At 46.4% G+C, this 27,686-nt stretch overlaps 1 protein-coding gene across 1 annotated transcript in view; it reads left to right on the top strand.

Annotated features, from left to right (window-relative positions):
- The window catches only part of LOC135388313 (activating signal cointegrator 1 complex subunit 3-like), a 79,908-nt gene that overhangs the window by 37,114 nt on the left and 15,108 nt on the right, over positions 1-27,686 (top strand). The window contains exons 18-28 of the mRNA XM_064617781.1: positions 4,893-5,069; positions 5,234-5,459; positions 11,365-11,615; positions 15,613-15,781; positions 18,966-19,186; positions 20,176-20,428; positions 25,852-25,997; positions 26,061-26,181; positions 26,268-26,410; positions 27,068-27,205; positions 27,282-27,402. Of these exons, the coding sequence (XP_064473851.1) occupies positions 4,893-5,069; positions 5,234-5,459; positions 11,365-11,615; positions 15,613-15,781; positions 18,966-19,186; positions 20,176-20,428; positions 25,852-25,997; positions 26,061-26,181; positions 26,268-26,410; positions 27,068-27,205; positions 27,282-27,402 (1,966 nt within the window). The remainder of the gene's footprint in view (positions 1-4,892; positions 5,070-5,233; positions 5,460-11,364; positions 11,616-15,612; positions 15,782-18,965; positions 19,187-20,175; positions 20,429-25,851; positions 25,998-26,060; positions 26,182-26,267; positions 26,411-27,067; positions 27,206-27,281; positions 27,403-27,686) is intronic.

The following is a 27,686-nucleotide window of genomic DNA, read 5'->3' as shown; positions in this document are numbered from 1 at the left end:
TGGCCTCATGAGGGTCCTCATCCTCACGTGTCCTCACCTCATGAGGGCCCTCATGTCCTCACGGTGCCTCACGTACTTTCGCCTAATGAGGACCCACATGGCCTAACGAGTCCTCATCCTCACGTGCCCTCACCTCATGAGGGCCCTCATGGCCTCACATACCTTCTTCTCATCAGGACCCTCATGGCCTCAAAACCCCTCATCCTCACGAGGGTCCTCATCCTCACGTGTCCTCACCTCATGAGGGCTCTCATGTCCTCACGGCGCCTCACGTACTTTCGCCTAATGAGGACCCACATGGCCTAACGAGTTCTCATCCTCACGTGCCCTCACCTCATGAGGGCCCTCATGGCCCCACGTACCTTCTTCTCATGAGGACCCTCATGGCTTCACAACCCCTCATCCTCACGAGCCCTCGCCTCGTAAATACCCTAATGGCCTGACGGGCCTGACATGAGCCTCAAAAGAACTTTCCATCATGTTCACATGACACGTCAGTGTTGAACTACTGTGTCGGTAGTTGGTACTAATGATACTGTGCGGCATTAAACCGTTTATAGGGTTTCGTGCTGTGCTTGGATAAATTTGATAACAGTTGTTACTGTAACTGCGAGGTTTAATGTTAGTGTTTGGCATCAGCAAAGAGGAGCCCGAACCGCCGTGAACGTGAAAGGCCTCACGGCCTCATCTGTGAGGTTCCTCACGAAAGGCCTCACGGCCTCATTCGTGAGGTCCCTCACGAAAGGCCTCACGGCCTCATCCGTGAGGTCCCTCACGAAAGGCCTCACGGCCTCATCCGTGAGGTCCCTCACGAAAGGCCTCACGGCCTCATCCGTGAGGTCCCTCACGAAAGGCCTCACGGCCTCATCCGTGAGGTCCCTCACGAAAGGCCTCACGGCCTCATCCGTGAGGTTCCTCACGAAAGGCTTCACGGCCTCATCCGTGAGGTTCCTCACGAAAGGCTTCACGGCCTCATCCGTGAGGTTCCTCACCAAGGGCCTCATAGCCTCATCCGTGAGGTTCCTCACGGAATACGTTGCACCCTCATGTATTGATGGCCTCATGACGACTGGCCACATGAGGGCCCTCACGGTGGGCCTCATGAGGGACAATGCCTCGCGACTCTCCTCATAAGGAACATTCTGTGTGGTGTGGCCTCACTCACCATCACCTCATCGTCGTGAGGTGAGGCGTCTTCATGAGCGAGGACGCCCAGCTATGGCCCTCCACGGATAACCACAGCCCCAACAAAAACTATTCACAGTATCGCAACAGAAATAGTCGAAAACAATTAGTAAAATTTCCGCTCTAGGCCCGCCTGCTCGATTGCCGCAGAGAAGAGTGTACGAGAGACGCGGGGAGAGGAGGAAGTGCTCCTGCCTCTTGTTTTACCTTTCTTTCCCCCGCTTTTACCTTGATGCTGGTGACAACCTTCTTATCACGAAGAAAACAAAACAGCTGTCTTATCACAAAGAAGGCAAAAGGCGGTGACACTTCCTCCTCTAGACACGCATTTTGAGCGCGCTTCTTTTAGAAAATCTAGCAGGCGGGGCTAAAGAGTAATTTTTACTAATTTTTTTTCGACTACTTCTGTTGCAATGCTATGCATAGTTTTTGTTGGGTCTGCGGTTATCCGTGGGGGACTTCATATTTCTTTTAAAGAAAAAAGTTCGGTTGGCTTGGCAATTTTCAAAGTTCAATTGACAAAAATACATTTTCCTCAATTAAAAATTTTCAAACGACTTCCTTAATGGTGGCAAAAGTTTCCAGAAGGTAATTGCCGAAAGTCCTACAATCCTCCAGCGAGTACGTCGCCAGTTTGAATTTTTTATCACCTTAGGTGAAACACCGTGTATTTTGTTCTGTTACTTGAAGTTGGGAGTACATTTACTGGAACCTGCAATGCCAGTGCCAACAGTGTTGACCATTAGCTCACAAAATTTGTAGACTTTATTTATTTGACAGAATATTGTAGAAAATGTAGAGTGGGCTTCACCTAACGCTCCAGTGCAATGAGGTGAAGCCGAATTGCAGAACGGACCGCGCACCAAAGACACTATGGCAGTAACGTGGGGAGGGCTTCACCTAACTCGGTATTGTAATGAGGCGAAGCCGACTTCTCGAGTGGTGACAGGACAGCGATACCTTGCTTCAGTATTATGCGAAAAATATTCAAAAATGTGGATACTGCAAATATGTCGTGAATAGCATTCGAATAGCATCAGGTATTCGAAATTTCGAATATGAATCGAATATTTGCGATATTCGATTCGTATTCGAAAATTTGATATTCGAAGTTTTTGAGTATTCGTAAAAGTCCGAATATCCGATTTTTTTCGAATATCATAGCAACTTGTTACAAAGCTGTTGCGGGCTGCGCACTGGAATTTGTACGTTGCGGCGACAAACATGCATAGTAGAACACCTGCAAAGCGACTTCCTAGGTACGCTCATTTACAAATGCGTCGCTGTACGTTCGGTAACCGAAACCGAAACTAGTACGCTGTTGTGTGCAGCCGCCATTTTGAAGTCCGCCCCAGCGAAACCCGAGACCGCGGTACGTTTCATACATAGTCAGCACAATCGCGGCTTTAGTGGATAGCTAACAAACTCTGAACATTTGTATGAGGCCTACAGTTCGGTGAAATTATGGTTAAATGTCGAAATTTTGTTGACGTTGAGCTGAACACCGTTGTTCACTGTCCCATTGCATGCACAGCCAAAACCTGCGTCTCGAATGCGTTTTTTCGGTTCGGCACGAACGCAATGGTCAAGGGAGGAAACGTCCTGGCCTTTTAAGCACTGCTTTCGGTGCAAGACTATGACTCACTAACGCATTCTGAAGACGGGTGGATCTTGGTGGATTCTTGGTGGATCACAAAAGCCGCAGGGTCAACAGTCGGTGGTCACAATTAGGACAGAACACCGGGGTTTTCCGCCGTTCGTTCTCGAAACTTTGTTCATGGTCGACGAGGTCAACAGTCGACGGTCATAATAACGAGGGCAGAATACACGTGTTCTTTTTGGTCCGTACTCAAAATTTCGGTCACAGTCGGATTAACGAGTTGTCATAATAACGGGTTTAGACTGTATTTGTATTCGATTCATATTTGAAAATTTCAGTATGCGCACACCTCTAGTTTAAATACATAATTCGGGGTGAAATCAGGCGCTAGTGATATGTTCAGGTGTCATCTGGTAATTCTTTTTTTTTTTCTGTCCGGCAAGTCACCTGCAATTAAAGTGCACATTTTAGTCAACCTTAAGTACATTGCAATTTATGATGACAAGCACCATACAGTGTAACATCAAATGTGCTTCACATAGTTTATTGTTGCACTCAAATATGTAATATTTACATCAAACATGTGTATAAATGGGTTTAGCCAGAATGGGTCCTGAACTGATTCAGGAGGAATTGGGTTAAACCAATTGCTCTTTAAAAAGTCTGGCCCTATACGGAATGTACTCTCTGGTGCATTTGTGCACAATTGGATTGAATTGGATTTCTTGGAAAGTGACTTCATGCAATGGTGGTGGCGAGCAGTTCCAGCCCGTGACCTTGCGCTGATGCTATCCGCGCTCACTGATTGGTTCAGAGTATTGTCTGCTAGTCAGCTATTCAGGGCTGTGAAGGAGCATAGCACACAGGGAAACTCGGGCGTGAGGACAATCAAATCCTCCATGCGCATGGTCACCCTTTCAATTCCTAATATCCCCCTAGCGAACAGGTTTACAGACTACAAAAGGAGAAAGCCCTCACACACACAAAGAAAGAGACAGGCGCTGACCTTGACTGACCGCGAAGACTGTATGACATACCTGCCAACTCTTCCGCATTATCCAGGAGACTCCCAAATTTCGTCCAATCTCCCGATTGTACGAACGGGCCCTCCAATCTCCCGGAAAATTGGGGCCTTGGACTTTTTCCCTTTGATTTTCCTTTAAAATCTGCGCAAACATATATTCCTGAAGAATTCAACAGCCCGTAACACGTGTTGGAGGCTGTTGTACATACACTTAATCCGGGGCAGCAGGTCGCGGCAGATCGTGGGTTTCATTGTGTCTGTGTTTCTCGAGAAGATGCCCTATTGTCCTACAATCAAATCTGTATCGTATAGTTTTGTCTCCTCCGAGGCGCTCACCACACAGAAGAAATACCTGCATGGGTTCTCTGGTTGAGTACGACCAGCTGCGGAGAGTAAGCGACCACGTGTGACTGCTATTCCGGAACACGTTCCTAAAATGTGACGTAGCGAAGCGCTACAGGTACGGACTGACAAACACCACTGGCATCATAGGTGAAACGGTTGCGGCAGCATAAAATGCAATGCTGGAGAGCCTGAGACGACGCGTCTTCGCAATTGCGGTTGACAGAAGCAACGATGGTGTGCCGCAGCTACACTGGATAGTGGCTACATACGACGTAGAGAAATCGCAATACTGCTGCGGCAATGCTCTTTCGAGTGTAATGCGCAGCGTGTACCCCCCCTTCCCCCCTCCCCCTCGGACAATCTCCCAAGTTTTGAGTTTGTCAGGTTGGCAGGTGTGGTATGACGCTACGGTCGTCCTTCTCATCCTCGTTACACCCCGGGGTCAAGTCGTGACTCAACGAGCGCGCTTGTGTTTGTGTACGTTTTTTTTCTGGGAAAAAAAAAACTGCGGGCATCAAGGCCTTTTGTGCTGTTTGGTAAATTGGTGCGAACACTTTCATCAGGTGTCTTAAACTGAAAATATTTTGGATGGGCCTCTGTACTCCTTTAAGCAAAAAAAAGGAAAACGGACAAGTTAACAAAAGTTGACTGTGCAATGTCTGGCACAGCCATACCTGGACGTATTGCAGCAAGCACAACAGCTCAAGGACACAATTTCTTTGCCCCCACCCTTTCCAGGTCAGAGAGGACGAACTGGAGGAATTGGACACCATCCTGGAGATAAGCTGCAAACTCTCCGTGCCAGGAGGAAGCGAGAACTCTCATGGCAAAGTGAACATTCTCCTGCAGAACTACATTTCACGTGGGGTCGTGGACACGTTCTCTCTAGTGTCTGATCAGGCCTACATCATCCAGGTAACGTTTAATGCAATTTTTTGCAAAGTTCTACCTCGACAGGTTCCTAGCAGGACCAAAAAAAAGTGTGTTATTTATGCGAGCAAATGCGGTAATTCAGAATCAGCTCTCACTAGCACTGACTGGCCCTTATAAACAGGGTGTACTCCAATGTTACGTTGCAGAACGCGACCCGAATTCTTCGTGCACTATTTGACATGGTGCTGCGGTCTGGCGGAGCAATCATGGCTGGTCGACTGCTGACTCTCTGCAAGGTCGTGGAGCGACAGATGTGGAGCTTTGAAAGCCCGCTCAAGCAGTTCCCCGATATTGGCTACTCTGTACTGCGCAACATCGAAGAGAAAAACATGAGCCTCGACCGCATCCGCGACATGGTACCGAAGGACCTGGGTATGGTGTAGTTTGATTACGTCTTAAAGGTGCATAATATCGAACAACATATAGTACTAATAACATGAGTACCATGGAGTAATATGAGTAGAGCCTGGAGTTTCAGGGTTTAACCTGTTTCTTCTCCAAATTTGCACCCTGGATTGGAGGTTGCCTCTTTAGGGTGAAACTAGATTTTTACCCGGCGAATTGCCCTCGCCGAAACGTCTGTAGGAATGCACACTATCTTGTTTGTCAGCAAATGACAATTACATCACCATTTGTACCAAATAGTACACTGTAAAACCCGCTGATAATGATATCTCGTATAATGATATCCCTTGTAAAACGATGGTTTTGTGATTTTACCGTGAAAATATAAATTGTTTCTACGGGGAAACGAATCGCGTACAGCGATGGAGACCGCGTTTCTGAGTACTCGTATGACGATGTTGGATGCTGTCCCGTGCGCATAACCTCGCGGCAATGATACGAATCTCACGGGGTAGCGGAAAAAATTCGTATCATCCGATGTTTGTATAGAAAGAATTAAACCAAAGTAAGAATTGAGGCAAGAAAGTAGACAGCAACTGTTCATTTTCCAATACTGTCAGTGAAAGAGGTCGGTGGTAACGCTTTTATGTCTCCGTATTTGGCCAGTGCTGCTCAAATTCACAGATGATTCAGAAGGTCCAGCGCACGACAGTGTTCTAAAGTGAGCTTCTCCTAAAGCACACAGGCCTGCCTTAGGTGAAGCCGACTTGCGGAATGGTGACGTGTAATGTTCCCTGGTTCCCTCCACGAGTTCTCGTCGCTGTTTTCCCAAGCCAGTGCGATGTCACACAGCTTCGTGTTTTTTGGCATCTGTTTCTTTCTTTTCCAACACGCGGGGTGGCGATCGATTTTGTGGTGACGCACTATTTAGGTCAACCCTCGTTTAACGATGTACCCCATATAACGATGGAATCTGTGATTACCGCCAATATCATTACATGCGGGTTTCACTGTAGTTCGTTTGAGTAATAGAGCCAGATTTCTCTCCCGAGTTTAGCATACTGGAAGCTTTTCCACCCGAATGTGCATGAATTTAGAGCACAATGTTGATTTCCCGGATTTTTACCCCTCAAATTAAGAATAGAATATTTTCCGAAAACTTCAGGCTCTACATATGAGTAGGGTTACAGTAGCCAACCAATTTTCCAGACTTGCAGTGACTGGAAAAAAGTTTGAATAATACAGGGGTCTGAAAAACCTGCCGATCACTAAATTAAACCTTATTTCACCTCAACTGCACCAAAGAAGTCTGTAATAGTGCCCTGCCTCTCACGTGGCACCTGCGTGTGATGATATGCATTTGCATTTGCACGAGCATCACAAATTTGACACAGGGAGAGCGTGCCCAAATTGAAACTCGACTGCCGTCCCAATTCCCAAAAGTGCTGGCGCCAAAAGCTATGGCGTCACGTAGCGGTACGGTTCGGAAGTTTTAGAGCAGTCTCGCCTATGATTCTAATCACCAATTCAATCCAAGCACACAATCCAAAACGGCGGTTTCGAAGTTTCCGCCGTAATGCCAAAAATAGTCTTGTTGGTGCTTCTTGTCCGCAAGCGTTGTACGTGGTCTGGAAAATCATGCCTTCGGACTTTGGTTTGACAGGAAATATGCCAGTAAAAATGTATTACAGTAAAACACCACTTGGACGAACGTCACTTGAACGAACTATTCGGATGAACGAACTTTGCTAGAATCCCCCACCGAAACTTTATTGTAGCCAATGTAAATAATTTCCAGTTCAACGAATCCCAATGCGGTGCAAATTTCAGTTCTACGTATCTTTTCTATGGCCCCACTGCATGCTTCTTGATTCATCATGGCCACCGCCATGTTGGCTTTCGACTACAACTTGATTAGAACGCCAAATTTGGGTCGTAGCCATAGCTGCAGCCAGAATGCAGTGACATGCAGCAGAATGGCAAGTGACAGGCCAGAACGAATGTTCCCGTTCTTTCATCGTTTTTTTGACGTGTGTGCTTTGTGGCATTTTGTTTTTCTCAGCAAAATATGTGCATTACATAAACGATACCATCATTAGACGAGAGACAAAGTTTTATGAGGTTCGGACCACGGAAAGTGCGAAGCGGACATTGTGAAACAACACCACGGTTTGATTTGCAAAAGTGAAGGTTTCTGCTAAGTACCAGATATCTCAATGCACTTGTGAATAATGCAAAATAAATATCTTTAAATATCATTTAGGCACCACAGCTTTATTTTAATTCGTGACAGCAAGCTGCCCTGTACTGATTTCAGTGAACTTTAGTGAACTTTCACTTAAAGTAGCACAGAAGTCATTTTTAACACCCAGTTTTCTTCTTATAAAACTGTGAAGTTTGCCAGTAAGATGCACCATGCGAAGTAATTTACACCACAGAGTCATAATTATTGCAGAAACTGAATTTAAAATATGCCGCAAAAAGCGACCGTGCGCAACGGTGGTGAAGAGCAGTACCAGCCTGTGATTTGCCTGGAACCTCGCGCTGACGCTATAAGGAGAGCGCTCGCTGATTGGCCTAGAAAAATGTTGTCTGCTACTCCGCTGTCGTCTGCTACTCGGCTGTTCGGGGTTCTGATAAAGCCTTTCTCCTTGCTCGGTAATGCTTCGGGCGCTCCTTGTATCCCCAATTCTCCGGGAAAACTGGCAAAACAGGTTTACGGCGGCAAAGGAACAATGTGCTGACCCCCACTGATCGGCAAACCAGAACGAGTCTCCTTATGCCGTCATCGGTGACGTGCCATCATACCTCCTCATCCTCGTTATAGCTGGAGTGGCGAGTTAAGGGTGAAGGCGCGGAGCTATGTTTATGTGAGTTTTTTTCTGGGAAACAAATTGCACACATTAAAACCTTTCGCGCTATTCGGTATAATGACACACACACTTTCATCAGATGTCTTAATCTGAAATTTTTTTGGATGGCCCTCTGTACTCCTTTAAGTGAACTGTTTCTTGATATCCCTTGAAGTACGTTCAAGTGAAGTTTCACTGTAATCCTATGGGGAAGAATCACAAATCTCCGTGAGAGTCCGAACTACGGAACGAGTCAGAATAATCAATGTCTGCTACTGTAACAACATAAAAAAAAGAGGGTAAAATGGGGTTGGGGGTAAAAATGGGGGTTCTTACATTCGATATGAACACGCTGCGGAACACGCTGCAATTAAGGTGCAGTGCTTATCATTCTCCAGTGCCCATATCAGTGGCTGTATTGGCACTTTGCCAATTTAGTTTTTGTGGGTGTAAAAAATGGGTCTTGCCGGATTTAACCCCAGAAGAACAAGACCCTAGTTATGCTGCATGCTGGCCGCTTGATGGACAACAAATATTACAGCATCTACAGACGAAATGGGCAACGAAATGGGCAACGAAATGGTTGAATGACATGGGCACGGATCAACTGTTGCAAACAGAAGAGAGAGATTCGTTTGAATCAGGGTGTCGAACCGAACCCGAACCCGAACCAAAAACCGTACCCGAACCGTTATTTTTGCCGGAACCGAACCCGAACCGAAATTTTCATGACACTGTTGAACCCGAACCGGAGCAGAACCGTAAAAAATAATAGCGGTAACCGGTTCGCAACAAAACGGTTCGGACATAAAAGAAGTCAGCATAAGAGTTCCTCTCTATCCCCGAGCGAAGACACATTGGTATCATCATCACGCGCCTATATCATAAATTTCAGAAATGTTCACCTAGCAGTCAGACGACGACGTATAGTAAGTATACTTTCAACGTCTTTTTAACATGTTGAAGCGCAGTTGTCCTTGTGAGCGCCGCGGCTAGCGCCCCACGCACGCGGTGCGGCGTCTACTCTTCAGAGACCAGGTGCCACGCGGACGAATAAAACACGAATGGAGTAGGCCAGTTATATAGCTCTACAGGACAAATATGTGACCAAATAAGCGCCCAAGATTTCCCTTTACACGTGAGCAGCACAAATTAAACAAGTCAGAAACATGAGAAGTGGAGAAGGAGCGTACGCAGAACGGTGCCTGTTTGATTGGTCGTGCTTTGAAAAGTAAATGTGGTTCTGCTTATTGGTAGCGCAGTTGTGTCGTCGTGACACATTGCCGTTGTGTTGTGGATTAACAAGTACACTGCTGTGAGCTCGGACAGAGTAAGGCTTGCAGGCTTATTTTCGACATGCTTCAGTACGGTTTCAGATCGATTCACGCTACGAAGGCAGTGTGCCGACAAGTACTGTCGTCTATGTTACGCTGTCCATCTTATTAGGCTTCCTTTAAGTGTATCTTGCTGGCACTGTGCGTGTGAAAAAAGATATTTTGGGAACAGAAAGTAGCAGGACTACACCGCTTCAACAGCGTGAACTCTAGTTGCAATAAGTGTTCATCCATTTCTCATTTCTCTCACTAAAGGGCTACCTCACCTCTAGAGACGTCAATGCAGACAACAGCAGTAAGCTATTAGTCACGCATTTCCTGATAAAAGTAGTTTTATGGAACATATAAAACGGAAGCGTTGAACCGGTTCGCGAACCGGTTCGGGGCTGCGAACCGGTTTGCGAACCGGTTCGGTTTTTGGCGTGGCCGAACCGGAACTGAACCGGAACGAAATCAAAACAACGCGAACCCGAACCCGAACCGAACCCGTATTCTTTGCGGTTCGACACCCTGGTCTGAATACCTCTTTTCGTTTGCGAGCTGTGTGTCGGCTGTGCATTACTTTTCAGTTAAACCTCATGGCACGAAGGACGGTATATTTTATGTAATTGCGTTTAAAGGGACGTATGCGGTTTTGTTCTCAAGGTTGCCTGCGGTCTGTATCAGCATGATTCAGCAAGTGTCTCAACTAGACACTGAGTTCCATGGAAGGGCAGGAAAGCAAGGAGAGGGCATTTTGTTTCCACACCACACTAGCATCACCTGACGGCGCTCACGATGTCATCTATCAGGCGTGTTCCAAAATGTTGCTTCTATTGCAAGCTCGCCCTTGACCTCCTCCCAATGCTTTCGTGGACAGTTCATAGATAGAGATGCACAACAATCACACACGCTTCCCTAACCCACGAACTCCACGGCAAGCGTCGTTATGTTAGCCGTCTCTGCTCCTCAACTGGGGATGGTGCTGGTGTGGAGCAGAAACAAAATGGCTTCCTTGCTCACCTGTGGAACTCAGTGTCGCTACTCCAAGCCGTGCAAGGAAAAGTATTTGCATCACCTTTATTTTTAGCAGTATCAAGTTACCCTTCAAAGGTTTCAAACTTACCTTTTCTGGAGTAGCGGGTAGTGGCATTCCGTTAGTTAGTCGTCTTTGGTGGCGACTGACTTATCCACAACGTTATTGCAAGAGGCCTCTTCGTGATGCATAATGTAAAAACCCCGAGACTAGGGAACACGAAGGGACAGACACAAACACGAAGTCTCAAATTGAGAGAGCATTCATTAAAAGTAAAAAATAAAGCTTCAAACTCTGAAATTGCAAAACATTTGGAAGAATGCTCAGATTGCTTCCCTCCATGGGATGAAACAATTGTAAAGGCATCCGAAGTGGACCCTCACAGAAGGCTTTTGAGAGAGACCCTTTTCATAACTTCTTGTGGGAACTGTGTCAGCAAACCATCCGTAATCCTGAGTCCGGCCTTGAACAGACTGCTCGTTCCCCCGAAATGACCTCTTATTTTGTTCTTAACTGGTGTTCCCTTCCCTTCTGTTTGTATATAATTCTTGTTTATGAAGTAAAATTTTCAGCTGTGTTGAGACTTCGTGTTTGTGTCTGTCCCTTCGTGTTCCCTAGTCTCGGGGTTTTTTACATTATGCATCATCTTCCTAGCCATTTTTTCATTGTCTCTTCATGATGCTTGTTGTTGGCTGACGATATCTGATACTAATGATACTTCCTTACCGCAGGGTTGATGGTGCATAATCCCAAGGTTGGCACGCAAGTTCACCAGTATGCACGTCAGATACCTTCAGTTGTGGTGGTACCAAGCATTCAGCCGATCACGAGGACAGTTCTCAAAGTGCAACTGGACATCACAGCCGACTTCATTTGGAATGCTAGTGTGCACAAGGGCTCGGAAGCTTTCTGGATCTGGGTGGAAGATCCCAACTCTGACGAGATCTACCACTACGAGTACTTCATTCTGAACAGAAAGCAGGTGAACCTTCTTAAGCTCTCCAGAGGCACGCGATATTTCCACCAGAAAATGCAAGTGATCGCACGTCCTCCGTCCCTTAGCTACACTCATTGCTGCGAAAGCTGCCATGTACAGTCACCATTTGACTTCACTGTAACGTTTTAACTCTTTCCTTACCACCGCAAAAATAGCCATTTTTGGGTGGTTTGACAAATATATTTTTTTTGTGACCTGACAGTACCACTTCAAAATATGTTTCCATATATAGGAAACTGTAGCCAAATTAAGGCCCTATCAAATGATGTATCGATGAAAGGTGGAAGTCACTGAAAAGGTTAGCCAGCTGTAGGGCTCGAACCCACATCTTCTGGATTACCGGTCCAGGGCTTTACCAATTGAGCCAAGCTAACACACCTCCCCAGCGACTTCCAAGGGCGCGTCGTCTGAAGGGACAAATCAACCACTCTCTCTCACTCATCCCCCTTTCACTCTTACATTTTTCTCACTCATGCACAAATGCGCAAATTGAGGCTTTGGATGTATTTGTCCTTTCTATGTTGTTCCAGCCTCAGAACATCAGTTCTCTCAAATGATGTATGTTTCAGAAACAAAGCTCTCCATGTATGTCCAAAATTGATTTTAGAACACAAGAAAAATTGGTGCGAACAGCAGAAAAATCTTGCGAAGATGCGCCTGTATCTTGAACAAAAATATCAATCTACAAGTTCCAGAATATACAAAATGTGGCAAATTTTGTCAGAAACAATATCTGCAAATATCAACACCCTGGACTAAGAAGTTCATCAGTTGTGGTAAATCGCGTCAACACTCACGATGTTTATGTAACTGAGTGATAGAGCTCATTGAAGGAGTAAAACAGAAATGAACATTATAATTTCTGAAGAAAACATTCGTTTCTTGCTCAACTTCCTCGTTCTTGTGCTACATTTTGCTATTTCGCTGCTTTTCAACTCCTCCCGGGTAGCTTTGACACAGGAAGAATAGCAAAAGTGCAAGTTATACATATCCACACATTCAGGACAAAAACATGATTACCTAACACATTCAGCGTCGTTATTCGCATACTAATCGACGAAGTCGAACCCAAATACAGTCGAGCCCGTTTATTACAATCTTCAATATAACAATAACTCTGATACTACAATGAAATTGTAGGATCCCGTCAGCAAGCCCATTGAAACACGTGCAAACAAAACTTCGTTTGTACAATGGTCATAGGAATGCCTTGCTCGTGTATAACAATGGGATTTTGCTCTGCGGGGGAAAAAATGAGAACAGAACTCAAAGAATAGGGTTCCATTCGTTCAGCAATGCAAGCTAGGTTTCTTGGAACACTTTTGAGGCCACTTTGCGTCCTTGGGGATTAGACGCCCGAGCAGAGGGATTAGTGAGTCACGGGACAAAACTGCGTAACCGCAGCTAACGCACGCGACCTCGGAGAGGGTGGCGGAGAGACGTTTTCCTCCTTCTCCTTTCCTCTTTCTCCTTTTCTCCTCCACTTCGACACCGGGAGTGCCTGCAGAGCCGACAGCACACATTGCAGATTGTAGGCACGTGAATATTCGACTGCACTCGCAACCATGGCGTCCGCGTCGTCGGGAAGTCAGCTGAAGAGAAAAGCTATCAGCCTCGAGACGAAGCACAGCATCCTCGACGACCATCGTTCCGGGATTCCAGTGAAGACCTTGGTTACAAAGTATGGTCTTTCGCAGCCGACTGTTTCTACAATCATCAGGAACCGGGACAAGATCCTTGCGTCCGCGACACTGGACGGTACGTCCGGGAAACGAAAGAGAATGCGGGGAGCAGCACTCCCGGACGTCGAGGCCGCTCTCTACAAGTGGTTTCTGGAAGTCCGTGGCCGGAATATCCCCGTAAGTGGTGCCGTTCTCACAGCGAAAGCGAAGCAACTGGCCTTTCTGATGGAGCACGAGGGGTTCAGTCCTGGAAACGGTTGGCTGCACCGCTTTAAAGAGAGACACGGCATCCGATTTAAGAAAATCGTCGGCGAAGCAGCCTCCGCAGACATCTCGAATATCGACGAGTGGATAGATATGCACGCCGCGAAAATCGCCTCGTACGACGAACGGGATGTTTTCAACGCAGATGAAACTGCCTTGTTTTTTCAGCTCCTGCCGTCACACACACATGCATTGAGGAACGAGACGTGTGCTGGTGGCAAGCACAGCAAAGTTCGAGTGACGGTCCTACTGTGCTGCAATATGGACGGCAGCGATCGGCAAAAGCTGTTTGTGATCGGCAAGTCAGCGAAACCACGAGACTTCCGAAGTCTGTACAGCCTGCCCGTGCGTTACAGGAGCAACACAAAAGCATGGATGACGAAGGTGCTGTTCGCCGAGTGGCTTGTCGAGCTCGATCAAGAAATGGCAAGGAAAGGCAGGAAGATCCTCCTCCTGCTGGACAACTGCAGCGCACATCGCGTCAATCCCCGGCTGTCTAACGTGGAGCTACTGTTTCTACCTCCAAACAGCACCTGCAAAACTCAGCCGCTTGACATGGGAATCATTGCAAACTTCAAGGTTTGCTACAAGCGGAGAGTTATCGAACGGATCCTTCGCGACCTCGGACCCAACCCGGCGGCCCGTACCACTCCCGTGACGAAGATTACCCTAAGCATGGCCGTACAAATGATGTACGCTGCCTGGCATGAAGTGAAGCGCCAGACAGTGCGGAACTGTTTTGTTAAAGCTGGAATACGCGTTCCTGACGAAAACACAGGCCTGGTAGATGAGGAAGTGGAGGCAGCCTCAATCCAGGGAGAAGTGGAGGCAGCGTGGGAGCGGCTTGCGCCCTTAGACGACGTGACCCTCGAGGACTTCCTGAACGCAGACAGCTGCGCATCAACGCGTGAGGAAGCGACAGATGCGTCCATCATCCAGGAGGTGTGCCCAACCCAAAACGATGAACACAGTGAAAGTGAAAACGATGATGAAGACGACCGCCCAGTCACGGTGCAGCGCGCTGTGGAGGCTATCACGGACCTCAGCAAGTTCGTGGCTGCACGCGGCCTCGACCAAAACTTTTTTTTGTGCTTGGATAAACTAGAAAAGAGTGTTTGCAACAGCGGTCCAAGGCTGAAGCAAACGACGTTGTTTTCATTTTTGCAATAAATCAGGTATGGCCAATCTGCATTACTGTTGTTCTCGCATGTTTCCCGATTGTACCACATACTGCGCGACTATTTCGCGAAAACTCGCATATGACAATACTCTGTTATAACAATTGAAATTCGTGTTCCCGTCAATATTGTTATAAACGGGCTCAACTGTATGCTTCAAATGCGAGTACAGTCAAACTCCTTTACAACGAAACTCAGGGGACAGCAAAAAAAAACATTGCAGTAAAGGTATTTTCGTTCAAAAAGATGGCCATTATTGGACCTATAGGGCTCCATCGGGACTGCAAAAAAATTTGCTGTAGTGGTGTTTTCGTTGAAAAGGTGTTCGCTGTAAAGGAGTTTGACTGTATTGCGCATTTGCGAAAGAGATACGGCACGGGAACGCGAAGAGGCGACCAGGATAAAACCTCCACACTGCCTCCTTGGCACAGAGCCAGCTTCATGACGAAGCTCATTCTGAAGTGTTTATAGTACCCACCAAATGTCACCACTTGTTCATATCTGCTTTGGAGGCCGAGTAGCGCTGCTCGAAAACCGTCGATCATCCGGTGATCGACGCTGTATGCGTGCGGTAATGAAAGAGCTAATGCGTAGACTGCGAAGACACCAGCTGCAAAGCTTTAGTACCCAGGTTTGTGACTGCGCCCAAGACATAGTGGACCTGGTCACTGTGACCTCATCTCAAACCCAGCATCTAACGCTCCGTGGTGCTGGTGCGTTACAGTTAAGCCTGGCTGTGGCTGCACAACTTTGCTAGCTCACCCCACCCCACCTCACCCCACTCCACCTGGATTGTACAGTATTGGGTATATGAGAGAGAAAAATTGTGGTTATTACCAGCTTGATAACGATTCTTAGGTGGTGAAGAAGGAGACGCAGAACCTGGTCTTCACGATCCCCATCTCTGAACCGCTCCCACCACAGTACCTTGTGCGGGTGGACTCAGACTACTGGCTGGGCGCGGAGCAGACGATTCCTCTCATGTTTCATCACCTGATATTACCCCAGAGACATCCTCCACACACAGGTGCACAAAAATTGTTTTATTCTGTTTTTGCTGTGACGACCATGCTTGAAATTTGCAACACAATCTTGAGATAATCACTCGAAAATCACTTACAGTCGCTGATAATTTGGACTCCAAAAATTCGGACTTTCCAATTTTGGGGGACTATACTGTTGCCTATTGGCACTGTCAAACGCCCCATAGTACGAATCTATTTCCACGTCCAATAATTTGGACCATTCCTCGGAAGGCGGGCTTGATCTTGATTATTCATAGAGGCTGAATGTTTAGGGTTTAACCAGATTCTTCCCCAAATTTGCACCCCGAATTGAAGGTTGCCTCTTTAGGGTGAAACCCGATTTTTACCCCGCAAATTGCCCTGACTGAGACGTCTGCAGGAATGCGCACTAACTTGTTCGGCAGCAAATGCAGTTACATCGCCTTTGTACCAAACCAGTACAGTTAGTTTGAGTAACTGAGCCAGATTTCTCCCTGAATTTAGCACACTGGAAGTTTTTCCACCTGAATTCGCATGAATTTAGATCACATGTTTATTTACCCGATTTTTACCCCCTGAATTTAGAAAAAATATTTCTCGAAAACTTCAGGCTCTAATTTATTTATAGTTGTCTTACTTCACACCTGCATGGTTTTGAGGATTTACAGTCTCGAGAGCGCCAGAAATGCAGCGAAACAATCCGCTCTCGTGCTCAACATTTCGTACTGCTTTTACGGCGCAAAGGGTATTTGCATCTTATCTTTCTTATCTTTCAGTACAGAAGGTAGCGCTAAGAACAGATGACCACTAAGAAGATGTAGACGTGCCGTCTACATCTTCTCTTAGTGCTATCTTCTGTACTGCAATGCACCAACTAGCCCAACAACATATACTGCTTACCTTTAGAGCCTGAAGTTTTCAGGAAATATTTTTTTCGAAATTCGGGGGGTAAAAATCGGGTAAATAAACGTGTGCACTAAATTCATGCGAATTCGGTTGGAAAAACTTCCAGTATGCTAAATTCGGGGAGAAATCGGGCTCAGCTACTCGAACTAACTGTACTCGTTTGGTACAAACGGTGATGTAACTGCATTTGCTGCTAAACAATTAAGTTAGTGCCTTCCTACAGATGTCCCAGTGAGGGCAGTTTGCCGGGTAAAAATCTGGGTTCACCCTAAATAGGAAACCTTCAATTTGGGGTGCAAATTCGGGGAAGAATCGGGTAAAACCCTAAAACTTCAGGCTCTACTTATCTTTCAGTATGGGTACCTTTGAGTATCAGAAATACTGAAATGGCTGACCTCAGCTTCACGGGAGGATGTCGATGATGTAACTACGATAGACGTGTCTGGTAGAGGTGAAAACATAAATTTATCAACGATCGAGGCTAATGTGTCATCGCCGTTTGACAGTTCAGCGGCCTTAGCAGCGACATTCTCTTCGGCATCAACAACATTTAAAAAAGTAAAAACGAGGGCAGCGACGAGGATGTTGAGGACCCTTGCGGTGGTGACCACACTGATGATGCACTCGCCGAAATTCACCTCGATACAGCAGAATCTCGATGATTCGATCACGGATGACACAAATTCTTTTCTGGTCCCGGACGGAACGAATATTCTTCCCATGTATTGTAGTTCGTAGTTTTGATGATGCAAACTCGCGGATGATACGAATGAGCCGAGGAAGCTACAGAGGTCGTTGACCCGTTACACACGTGCGCCGATCTTCTGGTTCCATTACATCATGTTACTCGATGCAAGCAATGACTTTCCCGCTCGTGTTGGAGAGATAGGATCAAAGGGGTTAGACAGCCCTGATCCTGGTCATATTATCACTGTTTCGATCTTTTTACCTCCTTGTCCTGCGCCACAATAAATAGAGCCTGAAGTTTTCGGGAAATATTTTTTTCCAAATTTGGGGGGTAAAAATCGGGTAAATAAACATGTGCACTAAATTCATGCGAATCCGGGTGAAAAAGCTTCCAGTATGCTAAATTCGGGGAGAAATCGGGCTCAGTTACTCAAACTAACTGTTGTGGTTTGGTACGAACGGTGATGTAACTGAATTTTTCTGCCAGACAAGTAAATTAGTGCATTCCTACAGACATCCCAGTGAGGGCAATTTGCCAGGTAAAAATCGGGTTTCACCATAAAGAGGCAACCTTCAACTGGGGGTGCAAATTCGGGGAAGAATCGGGTAAAACCCTAAAACCTCAGGCTTTAACAATAAGCCACAGAGCTGGGTGGTGGTGCACTGGTTTAGCAAAAAAAGAGCGACCAGAACACGTAGAGGGAACATATCGGGGCAACTTCTTGCGACACAAAAGAGAGACTTGCTATGTTGCGGTGGAGCTGAATCGAATTGCTGAAATTGCAAAGCTGAATCTCTGCGGCAATTGATTTCGGCAATGTTGGCCAAAAACGAAGACTCCAAAACGTTACGATCGACTTCTTTCACGGAGAGTAATGGAAAGTGAACAGTCACTGTCTATTTTCTTATCTTACCTGTTACGTTTGGTTCATTTCGGATTATATGAATTATTTTTCCTCACCCCGAGAGATTTGTATAATCGAGACTCTGCTGTACATTGTTGTGCTTTTGGGCAACCAAAGCAGATACATGCACATTATTTTTTTTAAAAGTCAGTTTGAATATTCATAGCGAAGATTTTTTAAATAAAGTGGATTTATGCAATTCACTAAAAATTTGAACTGCCGGATAATTCAGGACCAATTTCGTTGCTCCGGGAAATCCTCAAAATCTGTCGGCGACCGCATTATAAAACATGATCACATTGTTGAAAATGATAGGTATAGGTAGGGCCTGACTTTTTCGGGTTTTATTTTTGGCCAAATTCGGGGGGTAAATATCGGGTGATATTTTTCATTTGAAAATTCGGGTGTATTCGGGTTAAATCCCGTTACGGTATATTCTGTCGTCAGGAATTCGGGTGTATTCGGGTGATTTTTTTTTTGTTTAATAAAAATTTGTCTTAACATGGAACTAATGTTTAGCAATGTTATCAAACTTTATTTTAATGCACGCTTATGAGCGTGCCACGCGACCCGGATGTTTTCGGGTAGATTTGGGTGAAACCCGAATTTTACAGATTTCGTTCGGGGGGTAAATATTGGGCGGATACGGGTTTAACCCGAAAAAGTCAGGCCCATAGGTATAGGTAATAAACATGCATGCCTTCTGCAGAACTGCTGGACTTGCTGCCCCTGCCTGTGAGCGCTCTCTCGGACATGACCTACGAGGTGCTGTACAACTTCAGTCACTTCAACCCGATCCAGACGCAAATATTTCACACACTGTATCATACGGACAGCAACCTGTTGCTTGGAGCTCCTACGGGCTCTGGGAAGACCATCGCTGCAGAGATTGCTATGTTTCGGGTCTTCAATGTCTACCCTGGTGCTAAGGTATGTGAGGTTTTCACATTCTCGCTCACATTCGTTACTAACGGAAGAAGAGGGTGGAGTCTTTGAATCGGAGCATGGGCTTTTGAGCAAGGGAGTGTCAGTTGCTGTGCACGTAGGCTCTTTGAAACAGGGTAGCCTCCAACACGAATAGCGCTGACAACTTGCTGACGATTCCCAGCGATGTAACGCCGTTTTAACCTAACGTTGTAACGTTTTAACGACCCTCTAAAACGTTTCCCGTTTTTGTTCTGTTTGTAGTTGTAGTTGTGTAGTTGTGTGTTTGTCTGTTGTTTGAAATGTAGTTGAGTTGAGTCTCCGACCAGATTTCCATTGAACTGAATGCACCTCATGTCCGCTAATCATTGCTCCGCTCCCTGAGATAACACTCTATGACCTTCGCCACAAACAAGGACAGAGCGGCCAACCTGTCAAACCATTGTTTAGGTTCACTGTGTTGCTTTACGCTTTTTCCTCCATTGCTGCCAAAGCTGAGGCAACGCCACCTAGATACAGAGGGCCTGCTTGTTGCCTCCTCTCCCTCCTTCGCTACGCGGAGATATAAAGTCAGAATTCGCCGTTCTGCAAATTCAAGAACTCGCAAATGATTGCAGCTAACTTGGAACCTGTAGACTTGGATCTGTAGACAAAAAGTGTAACACACTTTCCAGAAAATGAGTCTTGAGAAAGATATGGGATTGTTTTAAAGATTTCCCATTTAGTGTGCGGGGACGTTCAATTCTCATGAATCCCTCGTGTTATGAACGATTTTCCGAGGAATGCATGCCGTTCATGAGTCGAGGGTTGACTGTATTAGCGTTTCGAAAAAGACTTTGAGAAGAAGGTGGATTTTTGCCATTGAGTAACAGGTTCTGACTGCTTGGTAATGTGGACCAATTCTCTAGCTCTTCGAAGCCGGAAGAATTAGTGGGCAACTGCGACAATTGTTCTACTTCTAGGCGTTGTCATTGACGTAGTTCAACTCCTTGCAGATCGTCTACATAGCCCCTCTGAAGGCACTCGTACGTGAAAGGATAGAGGACTGGAAAGTTCGCCTGCGTGACAGACTCGGCAAAAAAGTGACAGAACTGACGGGAGACGTCACTCCAGACTTCAGGGTGATCACGACAGCCGATGTTATTGTGACCACGCCAGAGAAGTGGGACGGCATCAGTCGGAGCTGGCACACTCGGGGCTACGTCAAACAGGTCTCACTGATCATCATAGACGAGATCCACTTGCTGGGTAGGTACCACAGGAAAAGAATATGTCGCGGTGCTCAATAGTAAAAAACTAGGGGTGTGCGAGTACCAAATTCTAGACTGCGAATAGTTTTCGAATATTTAAAATTCACTGCGAATCGAGTACGAATAGTTGGAATCAGGATTTCGAATACTTTCGAGTAATAAGAACTAACATGTCACACATTTCTTATTTATTTTCTTCCCACAAATGTACATTTTGGAGACTCTCAAACACACTGAAATAGTTGAACCTTCACTTGGTTTTAAATTCAGGCAGTCTTGGCGCACTGAGGTACACTTAACACAACACTTCTTAGTCCAGTCTAAGCACACTGGAATACTCTGTTCAGTTGTTGTTCAACAGTTCACAGGTTGTCGTGCAGAAATGTCAGCTGCCTGACATGCTCAGGGAGTAAGGCAGCTCTGCATGGTGTAGCAACATTTCCTGCTGCTGAGAATGCCCGTTCACTGGAAGCTGACGTTGCTGGAATGGCGAGGTACTTGCGTGCTAGCCTGGATGTAGATTGGAAATTTATCCAGTGGTACGTTCCAGTCTTTCACCATGTCGCGGAGAACCGATGATATTTGCGTCGCAGTATGCCTTCCCGAAAAACTACGCGTGTCCAAGTTGTACCTCTTCACTTGAAAGCTGTGATCGACGAAGTGGCACGTTAGGCTTATGAAGCTGGCGTTCGAGCGTGACGTCCACATGTCGGACGTAAATGACATGGACTCAACACCATTTTGTAAGGCGGTTTCGAGTTCTGCTTGAACTTCTCACCTTGTGTCGTGAAAGAGTTTCGGTACTAGCGTCCGGGATAGCGTCGTTCTTGAAGGAGGGCAGTAGTCTGGTACCGCTTCGGCCAGAAGTTCTCGAAACCCGCGGTCCTCGACCACACGGTACGGTTGGTAGTCTAGGGCTATCATGCGTGCCACTTTGACATCCAATGCTTCTTTACGAGCACGTGGCAGCTGTCTCTTTGTGGCGAACTTGTCGACTTTGCTGTTCCGCCTTCTTAGCCTCATGTTTCTTCTTAAACTCAGCATAAAGTAGGTGATGTCGCTTCAGATGATTCACGATGCTGGTTGTGGACCCCGATGGTGTCTGGATGCGCGCAGAGCACCGGTTGCAACTAGCAGAAACTGCCAATTCTTTTTGGAAGTAGTCCCACACGGCGCTTCTGTTTGTTCGCTTCGCTGCCGCGTTATCCTGCACAACTTCACAATCGTGTCCATCATCCTGCAGTTTTTCAGTTGTACACACAGCCGAACTTGCCATGCCCTGCGCGACTCGTGACTGCGTCTCAACGGTTTCATCAGTTGCACGTGGTTTCGCCAGTTTCGCTTCGCTTCGCTTTGGGAGAGGAGTGGCGAGGAGCGCGAGGAGGAAGCTCACGCGCGGTGACGTCACCACGCAGCGCTACCAGTCTAGCAGCACGCACGGGTGTCTTTGCGTGCATCTCTGCCGGTGGGCAGATACTCGAAAAATATTCGAAAATTGCGAATAGCGAATATCCTTTGCGAATATCAACCGAATATAGCGTATTACTCGATTCGTATTCGAAAATTCGAGTACTCGCACACCCCTATAAAAAACGTGAGTTGTATGTGTGAGTGAAATATGACAAAGTGTTTGGGATATTCCCCTTGCTGTCATTAAAGCCTCCAACTTTACGCGATTCCGTGAATCCGCGAAATTTCGTGGAAATGACGATCTTCCGCAGAATCGCCCTTTTTCCGCGGAAACTCCGCGGAATGCTGTAATTCGCTGTGTAACTAATAATTTATGCTCCCTTAGTCAATAATGCTTATTAGATCTAAAAAAGCCCTTCGCTAAAAAAGCCTCGTGAGAAAAAAAAGCTTGCTTCGAGCGATGCGTGCAAACGGCGCCGACAGCAGACGCGCGACCAGCGCGAGTCACATGGCACGGTTCTCCTCTCCCCGCGTGTTGTAAAGAAATGAGAAAGGGTCAGCGCGCACGTGCATTCGGGGAACGGTGGAGAACGAACGCCTTCCTGGTGTCACGTCGCACCTTAGGAAGAAAACTGCGCGGGATCGCGCTCGGGAATACAGAAACGCCGTATTCTATGAGGACGGAGGCATCCTTTTTTGCAAGGTGTGTGCTAAGTCTGTCGACCATCGACGTAAATCTACGATCAACGACAGCGTAATGAGAAACAGGCACCGCATGAACGCCGACAAGTTGAAGCGAAGGCAGGAGGAAACGCAGCGAGGCAATAACGTTGCTGCTGGTTGTTCTGGACTGTAGCAGCGTGATGTAAGATTGCAGACGCTGGACTCTGTGGTCACAGCCCGGGAAGCAAGAATGGACGTTGTTACGGAATTTCTGGAAGCACTCATTGGCGTTAATATTCCGCTGAAAAACGTTGGACGCCGCAAAATAAGGAATTTCTTGGAGACGCGAGTTACCAACGGCGGGTTGATACCGGGCCCAGCGCACTTCGCCGTCGAATTCCAGAACTGTTTGAGAAACACGAAGATTGGCGTGCTGCGTGGGTCGACAGTGTCGGTGGAGGTCGACGAAAAGAACGTGGTTAACAGAAAATAAAAGTGTGTTCATCTCTTTGAGGTACTGACTGGCTTGATCTGAGTGCATCTGCTTCCAGACATGCATTTGTGCCACACTTGCAGAATGGCGCGGAATTTGCGATTTTTACTCGCGGACGCCCGCGGATTTGACTTTGGAGCCCCGTGGAAAAATTAATTTTCCACCACAGAAAATTGGAGCCTTTAGCTGTCATCAAAAAGGTTGAAGAAAACCTTGACTGTGTTGTCGAGGGAAGAACATCAGGATGAGAGCCTCCGATATTTTGAACGCAGACATAGAAGACCAGTCTCTCATAGAAATATTGGGGGTTCTCATTCTGAGGCACGAAATCACTTTGGCCCGCCCACTAGGGTGTTGCGCCGTGGGGGAAAATACAGTGCTCGCGCGTTCTGCAAACTTTTGTTGAGCACTGTGCAAAGGTCCAGCACCGTACAGGATGCGTGGAGATTCATGATGATTAGAGGCTGAAGTTTTCGGGAAATATTTTTTTCTAAATGGGGGGGGGGGGGGGTAAAAATTGGGTAAATAAACATGTGCACTAAATTCATGCAAAATCGGGTGAAAAAACTTCCATTACTCTAAAATCGGGGAGAAATCGGGCTCAGTTATTCAAACTAACTGTACTGGTTTGGTACAAATGGTGATGTAACTGCATTTTTCTGCCTAACAAGTAAGTTGGTGCATTACTACAGACATCCCAGAGAGGGCAATTTGCCTGGTAAAAATCGGGTTTCACCCTAAAGAGGCAACCTTCAATTCGGGGTGTAAATTCGGGGAAGAATCGGGTAAAACCCTAAAACTTCAGGCTCTAATGATGATACCTGGTATAACGATAGCTCTTCCAGAACAATGATTTATGCTTTCACATTCAAAATACATGTATGCATTGCATTGTTTCTACAGAGAGACGGCCTCCATAGAGCAATGGAGATAGCAGTTTTGAGCCGTATAACGATGTTCAACACTTTTGAAAGATGGAAGTCTTCAACACTTTTCCACTCGCGTAACTTTCGCACCACATGGACTACTGGGTTTTCAACTCTTCCTCGATATCATTAGTTGCTCACTCATATTACCGTAATTTCACACGTATTAGCCACAGCTTATGCGCAATTTTTTTTTTTCTCACGGGCGCTCTGCGACTTATCTGATGACTATTTTGCCCTGGTATTTTCCCCATAGCCAGGTTTTAACTGCAGTCACCTATTTAGTGACTCTAGTTTTAACGAAAGGGCCGACAGCACCTCCCTGCCAATGCACGAACAATGCGTAACAGGGGCGCGTCCAGCTTCGAGTAGACTGACCTTCCTGGTGCCTTCCCCCAAGCAGCTTTAACGAAAGAGGTGGCAGTGATTCATGTCTTCTGGAACGCCACTGACCCGTCGATCCATGAAGAACACGCAACAAGGGCACAATCCGACCGTGGTAGAACACTAGAACTGACCTCCTTTGTTGTACACCATACGAATTATCATATAATTATAGTAAGTAAACTGAACACTTAATAAGCAAATGTGTCCCTGGCATGCCTGTAGCGCGCGGGGCTGCACGTGGTCGCACTTTCGGGAGTTGGCTGCGTCGGAAATCTCGTTTGAGTAAACCACTGGGCACGTTCATATGTTCGAATTAATGGGCGTGTTCCCTCATTGAAATATGCGTGCCTTTGATGGGACCTGAGCGGAAGTTCGACTTATCCAGAAGTTTGAATTGAGATTTCGAATTAACAGGATTGCACTGTGTTACGGTGTCGAAATGCTACAATTCAGAACCTTGTGGCCGCCCTTGGTGGCTCAGTCGGTAGCGTGTCCGCCTGCTGATCCCAAGATCGCGGGTTCAAACCCAGCTGAGGACGGTGGCAACTTGGTGGATGGGTGCAAGTTGCTTCGACACACTGTCTTCCGCAAGGACATTAAATGTGGTGTGGCGAGATTTCGGCACACGTTAAAGAACCCTCAGGTGGGCAAAAATTAAGGCCCTGGGTTTTCTGCGATTTGGCGGAATCCGGAATTCATCGCGGAATCTTTCGTTTGGCACGGAGTTTCATGGAATCCCTTATTTTTAGGGGTGTGCGGATATTCTAGTTCTCGAATTCAAATCAAATATCAATCACTCGGAAGTATTTTATTCACGAAACGAATGCCAATATTCAGATTTCCGAATATCTGACTGTTTGCAGAATATCCACAGACACCTATATATCCGCAGATATACACCAGAATATATACACCAGAATATCCGCAGACACCTCCCGAAAGTGGTGACACCTGACGCTTCCCTGCATAAGGTGAAGCCGGCTTTACGAAGCCCAAGCTGCAGTAGAACACAGACAGATTGTAGTTCAGCTTAAGATAACATTAGCCCAAGTTTATTGCGCAAACTCTGAATGAGGAAGGGGTGGCGTCCCTTCCGTGTGCAGTTTAGCGGTGGCAATGGGAGATTTTGATTTGATGTTTGGGAGTTTGCCTTTAAAGACTCTTAAATAATGCTGACAGCCCAGAAACAGTCAGAGGAGAACATGAGATATCATGTACGTAATGCTGAGCCACAACAGTGCTTTGAATCTGTAATTTTACAAAATATTTTTGTTCTCACATTATCCAAGGAAATAAAGTGTTGCTCATTTCAATCAGTCGTTGACTGCTTGCCGTGGAAAATCACGGAATTTACAAGTTGGTGCCGCAGAATTTTGAATTTGCCGCAGCAGGAAACCAGGGGCCTTAGCAAGAATTAAACCACAGACCCGACCACTGTGGCGCCGCTCATGATCGCAGTTGTCTCGTGACGTGAACCCCAAATTATTATTATTATTAGAAACATGTGCAAGTGTGTTTCGCTCTATCTCATGATCTCAACAGGTGAGGGCCGTGGGCCAGTTCTGGAGGTGATAGTGTCCCGTGCCAACTACATCAGCTCCTACACCAACCGCAAAGTGAGGATAATCGGCTTGTCAACGGCACTAGCTAATGCACGAGACCTTGCGGACTGGCTCGGCATTGGGGAGGTTAGTTGACTGGCTACTCTTTATGAGGGGAACTTGTTCAACAAAAACTTTTCTGTGGTTCAGATAGGGTTATACAACTTCAAACCTGCAGTGCGACCGGTCCCGCTGGAAGTGCACGTGTCAGGGTTTCCCGGCAAGCACTACTGCCCAAGAATGGCGCTCATGAACAAGCCAACATACCGTGGTACGTTTGCTCGTTTGTCAACGTTGAAATCTGGAACGTTGATGAGTATTTCTAAGCGGTGCTTGCGTGTACGCTTTGTGTTGTAGCTATTCTGCAGTACTCCCCGGAAAAGCCAGTGCTGATCTTCGTGTCATCACGACGCCAAACTCGGCTCACGGCCTTGGACCTCATCGCATTCCTGGCAGCCGAAAACAACCCAAGGCAGTGGCTACACATGCAGCACGAGGAGGTATGCATTCAGGTGCACTGAAAACCAGGAAAAGTGATTGCACTTGGTCCTGCAACACGCTAGTGTGTCATGTCACACGATCTTGTTTGTCTGTCATGAACTACTGGCACCATCTTTATCATCACTTGGCGTAAAACCTGAAAATTCCCAAAAATGAACTGCCAAAGTGCAAAGTCATGCCGGTGAGAGTCAGTGTGACTGACAGGGGGTGTGACAGTGTCTGTGGACACTGTGTGTGAGTGACTGATTGACTGTCTCTGTCACTCATTGTGCTTATTGTATTTACCCTTTTTTTTTTTCTAAGTGATCTGGAGTAGCCGGCTCTCGTGATGAGTGCCTCTTTCTCAATTTTTTTTCTCAAGACAGCCGTTCATCTTAAGTGTGAGACGTGCAGTTTATTATTTTCCACCTGGAAATCTGCTTCTCCACCCCATATATGCCCACGTAGACCGATTTTACCCTATTTTACAGCTCAAGAAATAGGACTCTATTTTTACCCCCAGAGCTTGGAAAGATGTAAAACCGGAAAACACTAGGGTCTAATTATTCGCCGGTTGTTAACAAATTTCGTTGTAACTGCTGTTTTGCTAATTCATGGTGTGTAGAGGCGGTCTCTCATGTTTCGTGCGTTCGAAATAAAATTTTTCATGCATCCAGATGGACTCCGTAATAAGTAGGATACATGACCAAAACCTGAGGCTCGCCCTGGCGTTTGGAATTGGTTTGCATCATGCTGGTCTGCAAGACAAGGACCGCAGGATTGTTGAGGAACTGTTTGTGAACCAGAAGATACAGGTCAGTGTTTGCTTTGTAGTATTGGCCAGTATTATATCTACATTGTCTCGTCCTTCTGTCTAATTTTATGATACAGGTCCTCATTGCGACTTCCACTCTTGCCTGGGGCGTCAACTTCCCTGCCCACTTAGTTGTTGTGAAGGGCACTGAGTACTACGATGCAAAAGTGCAGCGTTACGTAGACTTCCCAATCACTGGTAGGTATGCAGATGCACTGATAGAGATAGTTCAACTGGAAAACCCATTTTCCCCTCCGTATAACTGGGAAGTGCCCAGTTTGAAATGTTGAGATATGGCAGTCATCTAAAAAGCCGCAGGAATTGCACGTGCCCCTCTTGATTTGCTCTGGTACCATTCTCCTCTTGCCTGATTATCCAAATTTTGCTATTGGTTATTCAGGCTTTAAATGGAGGCAGCAATTTGCCCAAACCAGCGTTATCCTAATCCACTTACCAAGAAAGGACTATGTCATTTGATCTGC

Source organism: Ornithodoros turicata, chromosome 3, assembly GCF_037126465.1.
Source record: "Ornithodoros turicata isolate Travis chromosome 3, ASM3712646v1, whole genome shotgun sequence".
In the NCBI taxonomy this organism is placed as follows: Eukaryota; Metazoa; Arthropoda; class Arachnida; order Ixodida; family Argasidae; genus Ornithodoros; species Ornithodoros turicata.
This window is presented reverse-complemented; position numbering and strand designations above follow the sequence as displayed.